Here is a 17,061-nt window from a genome sequence, read left to right as displayed (position 1 = left end):
TGACCCCTCTGTAAAACGTTTTAAATATGTATTAATACAGAGCTTCACGAAGTTAAGGCTGCGCATGCAACTACTAATAAAAATTACAAGGGAATATACAGCGTAAAACGATATTGCGCTCGCTGCACTTCCCGCCGCGTTTATATCCGCCGGATTTCATTTATTTTGCTTTATTTTATTTGCATATTAAATACTGCAAAAAGCGGAGCTCGGCTCGTTTAACGGCGCAACGCGAAATTGCAAATAAAAATTGTAATAAGTAAACCGTATGAAATGATTTCATGCTGGAATTACCAATTCCATCGAAATAATTGTGTTCGTCGCATAAAAAAAAGAAAACAAAACAAGGGAAGAAAATAGCCGCCAAACGTTGCGCTGAATAATAGAACGCGGTTCTTTGGGCACACAAAACGGAAATATAATTCTTCTGTCGGTCTGCTTAGCGGTATAATTTTGTCGCAGTATCAGAGAATTAAAATTCAAACAAATTCAAACAAAATATTATATTATATATTATATATATATAGTATATTATAATTATAATAATAATATATTTTAAATATAAAATATCATACTATAATAATAATAATAATATATTATAGATATAAAATATTATACTATAATAATAATAATAATATATTATAAATATAAAATATTATATTATAATTATAGTAATAATATACTATAAATATAAAATATTATACTATAATAATAACAATAATAATATATTATAGATATAAAATATTATACTATAATTATAATAATAATATATTATAAATATAAAATATTATACTATAATAATAATAATAATAATATATTATAGATATAAAATATTATACTATAATTATAATAATAATATATTATAAATATAAAATGTTATATTTTAATTATAAAATATTATATTATAATTGTGAAATATATATTATATATATGTATATTTATCTCTTATATATATTTTTATCTCTTGAAAACTGTCGCGCTTGTAGCGTTTATACGTTTCTGAAAAAAGCTCCGACGAAATCTCGCGATCTCCGATACGTTCAGAGGACGCATTTCGAGCGACCGGGATTTCTTGGAACGGTTGGCAAAGCGGAAGATCGCCGATCGAGATGCAACAGCGTTTCCAGGAATCGTTCGACGGCTCTCACAACCCGGGAAAAAATCCGCGGCACGTCGAGACAGAGTAATTTATCGGGTGCGGAGGAGTGTTCGCTAAACGGTTGCGGCGGCGGCGGGGAGGGGGATGTATCGGGGCCGGGGGATCTCGATTGGTCCGGCCCGTGGCGAATCGGAGCATTCATCTCAATTAGAAGGCCCGCGAACTTATCGTGTCCGCGAGCCCCGGCTACACGCTCCGCGTCGCTCCGCTATCGAGGCGAAGCGGCGCTCCGCGCCGAGTGATTGATGCGCGCCGCGATTTCCTCGAGGAGAGAGAGAGAGAGAGAGAGAGAGAGAGAGAGAGAGAGAGATAGAGCACCCCGGCTTCGAATTTCGTTGGCAAATCGTCCCGGCGGTGCCTCGGAGCGCGTTTCCCGGTCCCCGACGCTGATTCCGGGCCGTCTACTCTCGATACCTCGTGCTCTAATTGCTCGTACGCGAGTGTTTCGGACCTCGGCGTCTATCAATAAAAGAGTTTCCGCAGCGATCCGCGCGATTTCTCCGCCATTTTTCCGACTCGTTTCGCGGAAATGCATGTCGCTGCTCCGTCGACGCATCCGCCGCCGCCGCCGCGGTTTCGAGCCAGGAAAGCTTCGCAATTTCAACGCGAGCCGATGAAGCTGTTCGAATTCTAGCGATTGCTTCTTCAACCCCTTCGTCGTTAACAATTATCTGAACGAGAAAGGAGATTTGTATCTACAGTATAATGTCTCCCTAATTGACGCTTAGCTTGTCCACGAAAGTGGACAATTTTTTGGGAAGAGGAGATACGATTGTTCGAGCCTTGTCGCTCGTTTTTTATGGTTATCGATTGTCAACAACTATAAAAACGAGTTGCAAGGCTCGAACAATCGTATCTCCCTCTTCCCAAATTGTCCATTTTTGTGGCCAATCTGGGCGTCAATTAGAGAGACATTACTGTACAGTAATGTGCACAAAAATGGACAATTTGGGAAGAGAAGATACGATTATTCGAGCCTTGTGGTTTATTTTTATAGTTATAAATTGTCCAGAATTATAAAAACACGAGCCGCAAGGCTCGAACAATCGTATCTCCCTCTTCCCAAATTGTCCATTTCTGTGGTCAATCTGGGCGTCAATTAGAGAGACATTACTGTACAGTAATGTGCACAAAAATGGACAATTTGGGAAGAGAAGATACGATTATTCGAGCCTTGCGGTTTATTCTTATAGTTATAAGTTGTCCACAATTATAAAAACACGAGCCGCAAGGCTCGAACAATCGTATCTCCCTCTTCCCAAATTGTCCATTTTTGTGGACAATTTGAGCGTCAGTAAGGGAGACATTACTGTATTGCACGGCAACTTTTACTTTAACGTTCTAACAGAAATCGCAGTATTTTGTATGCAGACGTAACACAGATATGTGTCGACGTAACAATAAATTACATAGGCGTAGGACTAGCATAGGGAAACATGCGCAATATACAAAACACGTGCGATATGAAAATATTGGAAGAAAATGATATTTTTGGAATCCTCTAACGATGAAACAAATTTCTGTTCATGTCCTGTAAAATTGATCTATCACTTTGCCCTAATTCAATACCAAGATATGTCTAAATATTGAAGTGCGAAGAAAAAGAATATTTGAAGTTTTATTTTCCTAATAATATAAATTGCCTTAATAAAAATATTAAAATTATAATATAAATATAAATATAATTTATCTTCTAACGACGAAACAAATTTCTGTCCATGTCCCGTAAATTGATCTCTCACCTTGCCCTAATTCAATACTGAGATATGTCTAAATAATGAAGTGCGAAGAAAAAGAATATTTAAAGTTTTATTTTCCCGATAATAAATTGCCTTAATAAAAATATTACAATTGTAATATGAATATAAATATAATTTATATTAAAGCATAAAATTCCCAATAAAAATCTGCCTTATACAATTTTAAACATATGTCAGCGTTGCATATAACGCTGACATATGTTTAAAATTGTATAAGGCAGATTTTTATTGGGAATTTTATGCTTTAATATAAATTATATTTATATTCATATTACAATATATATATATATATATATATATGCGATAATAATACCATTTGCTATGAAATAATAGAATATCTCCAAGTCACATTTTTTTCTTCAAATGTCTCTCAGTATCGTATGTATAAAAATTCGCGGACTAAATTGCAACAGTGAAAGAACATAAATCATCTGCCAAAAATCTTGGTTTTTCGCAGTTCCTTGAAAGGGTTAGTTAAACCCTATAAACGAGCGTTTCATAGGCGTCCAAATTAAGGCAAATCCGGGGCCGTTCTCCGACTCGTTGTACCGACGATATCTTCTTCCCCGGCTCTGCCCCATTAAGAATTCACCCTGTCTCAGGGCCGGCTCGCCTCGGCTCGGCTCGCAAGCTCCGCTCGGCTCCGCTTGGCCCGACGTCGCAGCACGCGCAGCTGGCACGCTCGCATTCCATTATCGTGCCCCGCGTTTTAATTTCTCCCCGGCATTCCTTAACGCGTGCCCCTTTTTTTCTCCGGTTACGGGCACCCGGGGAGAACTTCATCAGACGCTTCCCAGACGATTCGGGGATGGCGAATCTGAAGTTCGACCGCGATCGCAGCGACGAGGAATCGTTCGGCGAGCTACGAGTATCGCGAACTGGATCATAGTCGTTCGTAAAGCATAGTTATCCGCAAAATCTTACTTCGTAAATTTTTCCCTTGAGATTCTCCTTTCTTTTTTCTTGAGATTCGAGGCACCGAAAGCAAGAAGAATGATTATAGAATGATACAGATCATTGTATAAAAAACAGTTGAGAATTATGTTAGTATAAATCATGTTAGTAGTGGAATTACTATTACCGGAATTTTGTATCGTTTGAATGCTAGATTGTAGATCAATCTGAAGTGAACTCTGTATAAAACGAAATGAGGAAGGAAAGAATCGTTCAGCGAGCTACGAGTATCGCGAACTGGATCATAGTCGTTCATAAAGCATAGTTATCCGCAAAATCTTACTTCGTAAATTTTTCACTTGAGATTCCCCTTTCTTTTTAGCTTGGGATTCGAGGCGTCGAAAGCAAGAAGAATGATTATAGGATAATACAGATCCTTGGATAAAAAACAGTTGAGAATTATGTTAGTATAAATTATGTTAATAGTGGAATTACTATTACCGGAATTTTGCATCGTTTGGGGAAACCTTAGGGGAATCCTGAGATGATTTGAAGCAACTTTTTCCTTAGCGAAAATGCAATCCGCGGCTTCGTTTACGAGTTATTAACGAAAAACAGTGACCAATCAGAGGCGAGATCATTTGCCGCGAGACGGTCGAGACAATGAGCGGAACTGGGCTCCGCGCACTCGTTGGTTGGGCCGCCGCGCGCCAGCCGAGCTCGCCTCTTATTGGCCAGTGTTTTTCGTTAATAACTCGTAAACGAAGCGTCGGAGAACATTTTCGCAAAAGAAAAAGTTGCTTCAAATGACCTCAGGAACCTCCCATTTCCGGATTGCGAGACATTTTCGGGACAATCATCGAAACAATCATGCCTATTCTTCTCCAATGTTTCCTGCCAGATTTTACGATTTTATTGATTTCCGCCGCGTGTATGGCGGCATTGGACCGTTAAAGGGTTAAAAACCGCAGAAAAATGTTGAAGCGTTGTTCACGCGGCCTGTTAATTTCGCACGAGCCGGATGAACTCGTTCTTACATAATTGCAGCCTTATCCGGGCGCGATAAGCGTAAAGATTTCTTTTTTAGAATCGTTTGGACAGAGATGTGCGGAGCGACGGCGCGGCGGCGGCGGTGCAGTCGCCGCGACGAAAAATCTGGTCGCATTTGGTGCGCGGCAGCATTTTAATGAAAGCGGTTCTTTAGCGGCGCTGTTCTTTCAGGACACGAAGGGTTAATAGGCTTTTTAATGACTGCGCCGCCGTGTCAAAAAGAAGCTTAATAATTTCCTTTTGAACAGCAATCCCAAAAGAAATGATTATGTTACTCGGGACGAGTCGTCGGGCCCCCGATTGAAATTACTTTTCGCCGTAGAAAAATTCATTAAACCGACTTGTTAACCGGCAAGCACCGCGCGCTCGAAACGTGAAAAAGCGTAGAAAACATTCGTCGCGGCTTCGACGTTTTGAAAAACTTATTAACCGAAACGTAAAGTGCTTTTTTTTGTTATCATTGTTCCAGATTTTTTTTTCACCTTCGAACGCGTATTGCATTTTGCAGCGCACGCGAAACGAAAATTCGATCTACCCGCGCGGATTTTTACGCGAAATAAAAACTGTTTGTATTAATTACAATGTGCTGGAGCTGCGTAGACGCGAATTTCTTTACTTAATCAATTTGATAGGCCGACGGTAATGCAGCAGTATTTCGAAACTTTTCGAACGCTTGCACACTTTTGCATTTCGTTCGCCGAGTTTTATTATAAATGTGCATAAAAACCATCTATTAATATTAATACGAGACATCGTCCGATTTATAGCATGCGTGAAATTTTCGGATGGAACGTTTCTTTTAGTTTCACCGAGGGAAAATCATCCGATTTATAACACGCGCGAAATTTTAATGATTGATAACAGGTTTATTCTAGTTTCGCTATAAAAATATCATCCGATTTACAGCACGCGTGTGAAATTTTCGACGCGAATAGTAGGCGTGGAATTTTTGATACTTATGTAACATGTTCATTCTATTTTTACTATGAGGAATTATCCGGTTTATGGCGTGTCTGGAACTTTTGATATCGGTGGCACTTTTAAATTATTTTTACTATAAAAAAAATCGTGCGATCGACGAAGGTACTTTTTCTCGAAATTTTTGATATTTATGTAACATGTTCATTCTACTTTTACTATGAGGAATCATCCGTTTTATGGCAACTGGAATTTTTTGGAACTCTCGATATCGGTGGCATTTTTTAAATTATTTTTACTATAAAAAAAATCGTGCGATCGACGAAGGTACTTTTTTTCGAAATTTTTGATATTTATGTAACATGTTCATTCTACTTTTACTATGAAGAATCATCCAGTTTATGGCAACTGGAATTTTCTGAATCTTTCGATATCGGTGGCATTTTTAAATTATTTTTGCTATAAAAAATATCGTGCGATCGACGAAGGTACTTTTTTTCGAAATTTTTGATATTTATGTAACATGTTCATTCTACTTTTACTATGAGGAATCATCCGTTTTATGGCAACTGGAATTATCTGGAACTTTCGATATCGGTGGCATTTTTAAATTATTTTTACTATAAAAAAAATCGTGCGATCGACGAAGGTACTTTTTCTCGAAATTCTTGATATTTATGTAACATGTTCATTCTATTCTTACTATGAGGAATCATCCGGTTCATGGCAACTGGAATTTTTTGGAACTCTCGATATCGGTGGCATTTTTTAAATTATTTTTACTATAAAAAAAATCGTGCGATCGACGAAGGAACTTGTTCTCGAAATTTTTGATATTTATGTAACATGTTCATTCTATTTTTACTATGAGGAATCATCCGTTTTATGGCAACTGGAATTTTCTGGAACTTTCGATATCGGTGGCATTTTTAAATTATTTTTGCTATAGAAAAAATCGTGCGATCGACGAAGGAACTTGTTCTCGAAATTTTTGATATTTATGTAACATGTTCATTCTATTTTTGTTATGAATCATTTTATTATGAAGAATCATCCGGTTTATGGCGTGTCTGGAACTTTCGATATCGGTGGCACTTTTAAATTATTTTTACTATAAAAGAAATCGTACGAAGGAACTTTTCCTCGACAAAAATAAAGCATTACAGAGAGACACGAGTATACTAGACGAGTATATCCGCGACGAGTATACTCGTCAAACGCAGCTAACTGGTTAACAAGTTTATCGAGCACACGTTACGAATGAAATCCGAGGGATCACTTTCGATAAAATAACGCGAAGACCGTGTTAGCTGTAATAGTTCCGGTGCTCCAGTAGCAGAACGAGTGTTAATGAGGTGCGGGAAAGAGAGAAAAAAGAAACGGCGAGTGTGCTGGGCGAAAGAGAGTGTCTCCGGGAGATATCGATTAGATCCGATCGCTTTATTATTCAGCCCCGCGGGACGATTAAGCGTGGGCTGCCGAGAGATTCATACGAGAAATCGTAATTCCCGGTTTAATTGGACTCTCGCACTTTCTCGATCGAGTTACGACCACCTTCCGGGTATAGAAGTACGATCCCGGTCCGATCTTTAGATACGGCCGAGCGCGTAGATCATGTTCTCGATCCTCTGTCCCCGGGTTTTTCCGCCGTCAACTTTATCCCCCTTTCTTTCGCCTTCTTCTTCTTCTTCTTCTGTTTCTCCTCTCTGTTCTCCTCTCTTGTATTTCTTTTCGTTCTGACCTATTCCCCTCTCTTCTCTCTCTCTCTTTCTTTCTTTCGCTCTCTGTCTCTCTCTCTCTCTCTTTCTTTCTTTCGCTCTCTGTCTCTCTCTCTCTTTCTTTCTTTCGCTCTCTGTCTCTCTCTCTCTTTCTTTCTTTCGCTCTCTGTCTCTCTCTCTCTTTCTTTCTTTCGCTCTCTGTCTCTCTCTCTCTTTCTTTCGCTCTCTGTCTCTCTCTCTCTCTCTGTTCTTGTTTTTTTTTCTCTGACGAGTTAGGTGGCTGCAAGTAGCGATGGCTTCGAGATGATCCCTGAAGATTGCTCTGCAAACGTTGTTGCTACCGAGAGCACACCTCTCATTCGAGGCTCCGAATTTCGGTGGGAAGATGGGCGAAGTTCTCGGAGAAATTCTGCAGAACAAATGTTTTTAATCGCGGAGCTGTTCAAGATTTTTGTAGATCGTACTTCTACGAGGATCTTGCCGGCGGAGGTTAGGAAGAAATTGTGTTCAATTTGTCGGAAATCAAACGCCCGGAAACTTTGCGTTCGTTGAAACGTGCCAATTCGAGTTCGATAGGGCATTAATTACGAATTACGATTCGGTTGAAATTTAATTACGATGTATGTAATTGAATTAAGATTGTGAATTGAAAAAGTTATAAATTAATCGGTGATGAGAGAGGAAAGTACGCGGAGGAGACAAGACATGAGTATACCAAAAAGAAGAACATGAAAATGTATCTCGCTTCTTCAATGTTCTGGTTCTGTAATTTCAGGAACTGTATTTCAATTACGTGGTAATTTCAATTACATTGTATCTTCAATTGCGTTGTGTTTCAATTACATTGTATCTTCAATTACGTGGTCATTTCAATAACATTGCATTTTTAATTGTGTTGCATTTCAATTACGTGGTAATTTAAATTAGATTGTATCTTCAATTACGTGGTCATTTCAATTACATTGTATCTTCAATTGTGTTGTATTTGAATTACGTTGTAATTTCAATTACATTGTATCCTCAATTGCGTTGTATTTCAATTACGTGGTAATTTCAATTACATTGTATCTTCAATTACGTGGTCATTTCAATAACATTGCATTTTTAATTGTGTTGCATTTCAATTACGTGGTAATTTAAATTAGATTGTATTTTCAATTACGTGGTCATTTCAATTACATTGTATCTTCAATTGTGTTGTATTTGAATTACGTTGTAATTTCAATTACATTGTATCCTCAATTGCGTTGTATTTCAATTACGTGGTAATTTCAATTACATTGTATCTTCAATTACGTGGTCATTTCAATAACATTGCATTTTTAATTGCGTTGCATTTCAATTACGTGGTAATTTCAATTACATTGTATCTTCAATTGCGTTGCATTTCAATTACATTGTATTCCAATTACATTCCATTCCAATTGCATTGTATTCCAATCGCATTGTATTTGACTTGCACTCGTAATTGAAATAATTAGCAATTGAATGTATTGGAAGATCTGAATCACGTAATCGAATCACAGCCTAGTCGCGCGAGTTACTGCGTAATTGAAATACAATGTAATTAAACTGCGACATTGAATTAGAACGTAATTGAGTTAGCGCAACGCTGCGTCGCTGCGAAGCTCGAGAACGAATACAGCCGTTTCCGGCGCGATATACAGTAAATTCTCCCTAATTGGCTCTCAGATTGTATACAAAAGTGAATAATTTGAAAAGAAAAGATACGATTATTATACGATTATAATACGATTATTATACGATCATTATAATACGATTATTACAGTTACCGATTGTCAACAACTATAAAAACAAACCGCAAGGCTCGAACAATCGTATCTCCTCTTCCTAAATTGTCCATTTCCGTGCACAATACGTGCGCGAATTAGGGAGAATTTACTATAATGCCCAGAGATCGGTTCGTGGAGAGGTCGCAGCGTGGAAAGGCGAACGCGCAGGGCCCCGAGGCGACCCAGTTGCTCGCAAGCTCTTACCGGAGAGTCTCCTGGTCCCATCGCTAGGCACCGAGGCCCGTCGCGGGACCGGTTCTCTCCCTCCCCGTGGCCGTTCGGCCGTTTTTCACCTTTTTGTTCGTCCTCCGGCGTGTTGCTTTCTCTAGGTGGGCTTCTAATAGGTACCAAGGCCCGCCAAAGCCTCGCCGCTCCGTAGCCTGTTGCACCACCCTGAGCTCTTTGTCTCCTTCGTCTCTGTCCCCCTCGTCGGCCACCTCCCCCACCTTCTCGGCGTACCTTCTCCGCCCTAACTGTCCCGATCTCGATTTCTAAGTCTCTCCGAGGCACGGCGCGACGCTCCGCGTGGCTTCCTTTTGTTCTACTCCCGGGATTATTATTCGAGGAACCCGCGGCTCCGGGATCCCGCGAACTCATCCATCGGCTCGATGATCCCGGCGAAGGATCGTTTATCCCCGGATCAACGCCGATCTACAGGGTGTCCCAAAAATGTCAAAAATGTCAAAAGTGTCAAAAATGTCCCACAATCTCGGGTTCCTCGGATAATTTGAAGCAGCTACTTCCTTTACAAAAATTTTCTCCGAGGCACCGTTAACGAGTTATTAACGAAAAACAGTGACCAATAAGAATCGAGTACGGTTGACGCGAGGCGGCTCAGCCAACCAGCGCGCGAAGCCCAGTTTCGCTCTCTGGCTCGGTCGCCTCGCGCCAGTCGAGCTCGCCTCTCATTGGTCACTGTTTTTCGTTAATAACTCGTTAACGGTGCCTCGGAGAACGTTTTTGTAAAGGAAAAAGTTGCTTCAAATGACCTGAGGAATCCGCCACTTTCAGATTAATCGCCGCTTTGAAGGAATCGTCGATTGTCAACAATTATACAAACGAGACGCAAGGCGCAAATAATCGTATCTCTTCTTCCGAAATTGTCCATTTCTGTGCGCGTCTGACCGCGAATTAGGCAGAAATTACTGGTTTAGGGAGAATTTACTGTGCATCGATCATTTTTGTGAAAAATCATTGCATCAGCCGAGAGTTAAATCGTTTGTTCCACTGTTAACCCTTTGCACTCGAGCGGTGAATCTGAGGCACCACTAAAATTGTTATACCACGTTTCAAGATAATTTTTATATTACCATAGTTTAGATTTATAAAATTGTTAAAACTGTAACTATTGTACGAGTCACAAGAAAATCAATTGTATATGCATAAAATGCGCTTTTCAATGTAAAATGGAAATACCATAAATCAAGAAAATTATTTTAGATTCACAGTTGAAATGGCTTCGAGTGCAAAGGGTTAAAACGATCAAAGAAAGGAATCAAATTACGCTCGGCTCTTTCATCTCGCAATCGATGTGTAGAAAATTTGTATTCTCCATAAAGATCGGCAGTCTAATCGTGACGCGGATCTACGAAGATACGTGTTTACGTAAACATCGACCGTCGTTTACGCGACTTATGACAGAGATTACCCGACGGCTTTCACTTAATTGTCGCGGTAAACGATTGTCTCCCGTTGTCGAAGCAAACCCGTTCCCGTCTGAAATCCTTCAGAAACGATCGATCAAAATAGAAGCTTGCGCAAGGATCTACGCAACCTGATCGGTCGCTTCATTTGCGCGAGATATTATCCGAGAGAGAGAGCGCGCGCGCGCGGCTCCTCTCCGCTTCGCGCTATTTCCCCGAAGCAATTACGGCGTCCATTAAATCGTATTCAATTCTTCGAGCTCGTGACGGTCGGTTCGCAGATATATAAATCCGTAACGAATGGCATAAATCGAAATTCGGTATCGACGGATCGGCGGATCGCTGCACAGTAATGTCTCCCTTACTGACGCTCAGATTGTCCACTAAAATGGACAATTTCGGAAGAGGAGATACGATTATTCGAGCCTTGCGGCTCGTGTTTTTATAATTGTGGACAATTTATAACTATAAAAATAAACCGCAAGGCTCGAAAAATCGTATCTCCTCTTCCCAAATTGTCCATTTTTGTGCGCAATCCGGGCGTCAATTAGAGAGACATTACTGTACGTGGAAGGCGCGCGCGCGCTCGTGTTTACGCGACTTTAATTTCCGAGCGAATCAATTCCGATAAGTCGGATCCCGCCTAATCGGCCAACGAACGCCGGGCTCTCTCACTCAGGCGAGTTTTTAAGTGCTGTTAACGTCGAGGTAATTGGCTCTCGGAGCGAACTAATTTGTATTCCGAATAAGAGCCGGGCTAATTGATATTCTCCAGCTTATACTTCAAAGAGGGGCACACGCCCGTCGACTAGCTTGTAATAATGTAACATACCGCGGTCCCGTTCCCGAACTCAAAGGATCGTGTTTACCCCGCGAGACGATCCCCGGCATCCGTTCGGAGGAACGCGTCTATCGACTTGCCGCCGTTAACGCGATAACAACGATACCAGGACTAAATAGTCTCCGAACACTTTCCACGGTATCCGCCGACGCCGAAATCGAATCGGCTCGGATAGTTGACTAACGGCATTCCTCGCCGGCATTTGTTGCTCCTACGTTGCGTATAATGGTAGGATAAGTGCGGGTATTACCGCGGGCGCCCCAAATACTGCGGTGTTTTATAAATTTAAACTCGTAAAAAACGAGATTACTTTTTATAAATGTAATCTGGGAAAAAATGAGGTTAAATTATACATAAATAACCCTATAAAATAACCTTCTAAAAATGAAGCTCGTAATCTTTTATGTATTTAGTAAAAAATAAATTTTATTTCGCATAAAGATTCGCATTCCAGCGATAATTGTGCTACGTTTTGTTCATCAGAGTATTCGATCTTGAGTATTTTACATAACTATATTATTACATTATTTACTCATAATTTTTTATGTATTTAGTAAGAGATAAATTTTATTTTGAATAAAGATTCGCATAATTGTATTACGATTTGTTCATTAGAGTATTTAATCTTGAATATTTTACATTACTTCTAAGATTAGAACAATTTGTCTTATTTTATTCTTGGAGTCACGGTTGCAAATGATCGGCAATATTTATACAGGCACGTGGAGTCAATCGTAAAAAAATACATTTTCATCGAATGTGTTGCAGATTTTTATGCGGGTTCTCATTGTCATAAATACTTTCGCACATTCTGGAGCTTAAGAAACGTTTTATTCGCCAATTAACGCTGCAACTAAACTGCAACTCTAAATGCAAATAATTTTTTATCGATTCGTAACAACGACAAGATTTATTTAAACTTCGGTTTCTGTTATAATATATCGTCGACTAAAAAAGCTTATCTGGAACTATCAAACTCTAAATGCAACTAAATTTTTATCGATTTGTAACAACGACAAGATTTGTTTAAACTTCGCATTTAAACTTCGGTTTCTGTTATAATATATCGTCGACTAAAAAAGCTTATCTGGAACTTTCGAGCTCTAAATGCAACTAAATTTTTATCGATTCGTAACAACGACAAGATTTGTTTAAACTTCGCATTTAAACTTCGGTTTCTGTTATGACATATCGTCGACTAAAAAAGCTTATCTGGAACTATCGAGCTCTAAATGCAACTAAGTTTTTATCGATTCGTAACAACGACAAGATTTATTTAAACTTCGCTTTCTGTTATGACATATCGTCGACCAAAAAGGTTTATCCAATTCGTAGAATCACATTTACGACACCAAGAATCGTTACATAAAAGATCGTCCAGACCAGTCGTTTCGACCGATTCGGTAATTCCAGCGTGAAAAAGATCGGGCAAACGAAAAAGCATAAACGCTATCGAACAATGTCGAGCGCGGCGAAAGTAGATGCGCGGGTAAAAAGCGGCTGAGGTAAATCGCGGGAAATCGTGCGAGACAATCGCGGGAACAGCATGAAAACGGCTCGTTGCCGGGTGCCGGCAGGTGCGCGACTCCGTCTAAGCATTGAAAAACGGTGTACACGAAAGGTGTAGCAATTTGATCGGATTGGTACGTCTTCATCGGCCAGCGAGAGACGACTGGGAGCGGAGCGCGAAATTGATAATCGCGAGAGAGAGAGAGAGAGAGAGAGAGAGAGAGAGAGAGAGAGACAGAGAGAGAGAGAGAGTGGATAATGGGAACGCATTTCAGACGAACGTGGGCCCCATTCTGGTCTGTATCAATCCTTATACGGACGTCGGGAATCCATTGACCTTAACGAGCACCAGGGCCGTACCACTGGCGCCCCAGCTGAACAAAGTCGTCCAGGAGGCTGTGCGCCAGCAGTCGGAGACCGGCTATCCGCAAGCGATCATTCTTTCCGGTAAGATCCGCGCGCGCGCGCGCTCGCGAGCTCGCTCATTTAGCGTTCTAATGGAGTCCCGCGGAGACGCGGATGATTGTATTCCGGTTGTTTTGTTCAGGGACGAGCGGCTCGGGGAAAACCTATGCCTCCATGCTGTTGCTGAGGCAGCTGTTCGACGTTGCCGGGGGTGGTCCCGAGACCGACGCCTTCAAACACTTGGCCGCCGCCTTCACCGTGCTCAGGTCCCTGGGCTCGGCGAAGACCGCCACCAACTCGGAGAGCTCTAGGATAGTATGTGAAACGATTTGATGGCCGGCGATCTCGCCTTTTCGCTCTTTAACCCATTTGCATCACATGGAAATATGAAAAAAGGCCTATATCACCGAATAATGTTTATTTTATATTTAGGTGTAGAATTGTATAAAAGTAAAAAGAAAATCATTTTTCAGTATTATCTCTTAGAAATTTTGTTCGGTGTGGTAATATTTGAAATGTGGGATGCATACAGGCACTCCACGATCGCTATCACTATCATCGCTATCGGATCTTATTTCTCTAATTCGTCTTCTTTTTTAGCGGCATAATTTTTGTCTGCGCTACAATCAGAAAAACTGCTTTCAGATTCCAGAATTCCATCCGTTTCTATTTTTAAGGTTACGAATAAGTTTTAGCGACTAACAAATTTCAGTATGTGCACAGCGCCGGCGATAGTGATTGCAGAGATAACAAAGAGAAGCGAAATAACAGATCATCGTTGCATCCAAGCGGTGCGACAGTTATCGGTATCGGTGCTTGTCTCTGCGATCTTATACTGTTAGGGAGTGTGTTATTTTGTTAATTAAATATTTCGATTCAATACCGAACGCAGCCGCGTATATACAGGGTGTCCCAAAAATGTCTCGCAATCCGGAAATGGTGGATTCCTTAGGTTATTTGAAGTAACTTTTTCCTCAGCGAAAATGCAAACCGCGGCTTCGTTTACGAGTTATTAATGAAAAACGCCAACCAATAAGAAGCGAGCTCTGCTGACGCGAGGCGGTTGAGCCAACGAGCGCGCGAAGCCCAGTTCCGCTCATTGGCTCGGTCGCCTCGCGCCAGCCGAGCTCGCCTCTCATTGGTCACTGTTTTTCGTTAATAACTCGCTAATGGTGTCTCGGAGAAAATTTTTGTAAAGAAAAAAGTTGCTTCAAATGACCTGAGGAACTCGCCGCTTTCGGATTGCGAGACATTTTTGGGACACCCTGTATACGCTCCGGCGATAGTGACCAGGAAAATTGAGCGTATATATACGCTTACGATGCGAATGGGTTAAGATCGACGAAGGACCGGGTGATGATGACGCGCGTTCTCCTCAGGGTCACTTCATCGAGGTCCAGGTGACGGACGGCGCTTTGTACAGAACGAAGATCCATTGCTACTTTCTAGACCAGACGAGGGTCATCAGGCCTCTGCCCGACGAGAAGAACTATCATATTTTCTATCAGATGCTGGCCGGCCTGTCGAACGAGGAACGTGGTAAGAAGCCGACGAACTCGTTAGCTTTGCCGGATACGATCTTGAAGGCACTTTAGACGATCATGTTTCATATGGAATCGGCTCTGTTGACGAGGTTTTCCTTGGACGTTCTGGTAGCGTAGTTTATTCGGAAAATTCTTAGGGTGCCGAGGATCGTCTCTTTTGCATTCATATTTGATGTTAATCGTAGGAAATTATTAGATTTATTGAGTTATTATTAGATACTTCGTAGCATTGTGCGAGATAGAAATTGTCTGCAACTGTTGCAAGAAACAGGAGTCACTCAAGAATTTCTTAATTTAAATTTAAACGTTCTTATTCGTCATACTTTTGCCGAGTTGGAAATAACGTGTCGGATACACCTTAACCCTTTGCGCTCCTAAGCTTTCTCTGACATTTTCACCGATACGTGCCAATATATGTCACGCTAAATTATTAATACTGTAAGGTAATCGTGTATTATACAGAAATAGAAACACAAAATCTTGTATTTATTGATTCTTACAAAATTGTACAGCAGTGTAATAAAATATATATATATATGTATGTATATGTATATTTCTTTTTATTATAATATATCAAAAGTTGAAGCGAGATAGAATTCATAATACTGTTGTGAAATTTTATAAGAATTTTCTTTTAATTTATTTTATTTAATGTCGCATCTGATTAATAGCAATTAGCGAGCACTTGTGAGATAACATTTGCAGGGTTACATGTAGTGTAATATATACAATAGTTTTGCGTTACATTTTCACATTATTTTCTCAATCTAGGTTTCTTAAGCTACTATTTTATAAGAATTAATAAACGAAAGATTTTGTGTCTTTATCTATGAATTTTACACGATTAGTATTAGTATTAGTATTAGTATTAGTATTAGTATTAGTATTAGTATTAGTATTAGTATTAGTATTAGTATTAGTATTAGTATTAGTATTAGTATTAGTATTAGTATTAGTATTAGTATTAGTATTAGTATTAGTATTAGTATTAGTATTAGTATTAGTATTAGTATTAGTATTAGTATTAGTATTAGTATTAGTATTAGTATTAGTATTAGTATTAGTATTAGTATTAGTATTAGTATTAGTATTAGTATTAGTATTAGTATTAGTATTAGTATTAGTATATTAGTATTAGTATTAGTATTAGCATTAGCATTAGCATTAGCATTAGCATTAGCATTAGCATTAGCATTAGCATTAGCATTAGCATTAGCATTAGCATTAGCATTAGCATTAGCATTAGCATTAGCATTAGCATTAGCATTAGTATTAGTATTAGTATTAGTATTAGTATTAGTATAGTACACCTCACAGTATTAATAATTGAGTGCCGCCATATCGGCGACATCGCGAAGGGTTAATTCTTCCGATATTCCCAGTCTCGAATCGCAGCTACGGCAAAATTACGTTAGCACACGGAAATAGATTCCTGAGATCATTCGAAGTAACTTTCTCCTCAGCGAAAATGCAATGCGCGGTTTCGTTTGCGAGTTATTAACGAAAAACGTTGACCAATGAGAGACGAGCTCGCCTGGCTCTAAGCAGTCAAGCCAATGAGCAGAACCGGGCCTCGTTGGCTCGGCCGCATTGCACCGGCCGAGCTCGCCTCTCATTGGCCAACGTTTTTCGTTAATAGCGCATAAACGAAACCGTGGATTGCATTTTCGCAAAGGAAAAAGTCACTTCGAACGACCTCAGGAATCATATATTTCCGTGTGCTAACATAATTATGGCGTAGCTGCGAAGGAAAAAGTCACTTCGAATCACCTCGGAAATCTCTAATTTCCCGGAAGTACCATGATTTTGGGACACCCGGTATTTAAT

At 39.9% G+C, this 17,061-nt stretch overlaps 1 protein-coding gene across 2 annotated transcripts in view; it reads left to right on the top strand.

Annotated features, from left to right (window-relative positions):
• The window catches only part of dachs (unconventional myosin-IXb-like dachs), a 235,793-nt gene that overhangs the window by 202,232 nt on the left and 16,500 nt on the right, over positions 1 to 17,061 (top strand). For both annotated transcript variants that reach the window (XM_033475818.2, XM_033475819.2), the window contains 3 exons: positions 13,561 to 13,732; positions 13,833 to 14,005; positions 15,070 to 15,229. In XM_033475818.2, coding sequence (XP_033331709.1) covers positions 13,561 to 13,732; positions 13,833 to 14,005; positions 15,070 to 15,229 — 505 coding nt within the window. The remainder of the gene's footprint in view (positions 1 to 13,560; positions 13,733 to 13,832; positions 14,006 to 15,069; positions 15,230 to 17,061) is intronic.

This window comes from Megalopta genalis, chromosome 2 (genome assembly GCF_051020955.1).
Source record: "Megalopta genalis isolate 19385.01 chromosome 2, iyMegGena1_principal, whole genome shotgun sequence".
Lineage (NCBI taxonomy): Eukaryota > Metazoa > Arthropoda > Insecta > Hymenoptera > Halictidae > Megalopta > Megalopta genalis.
This window is presented reverse-complemented; position numbering and strand designations above follow the sequence as displayed.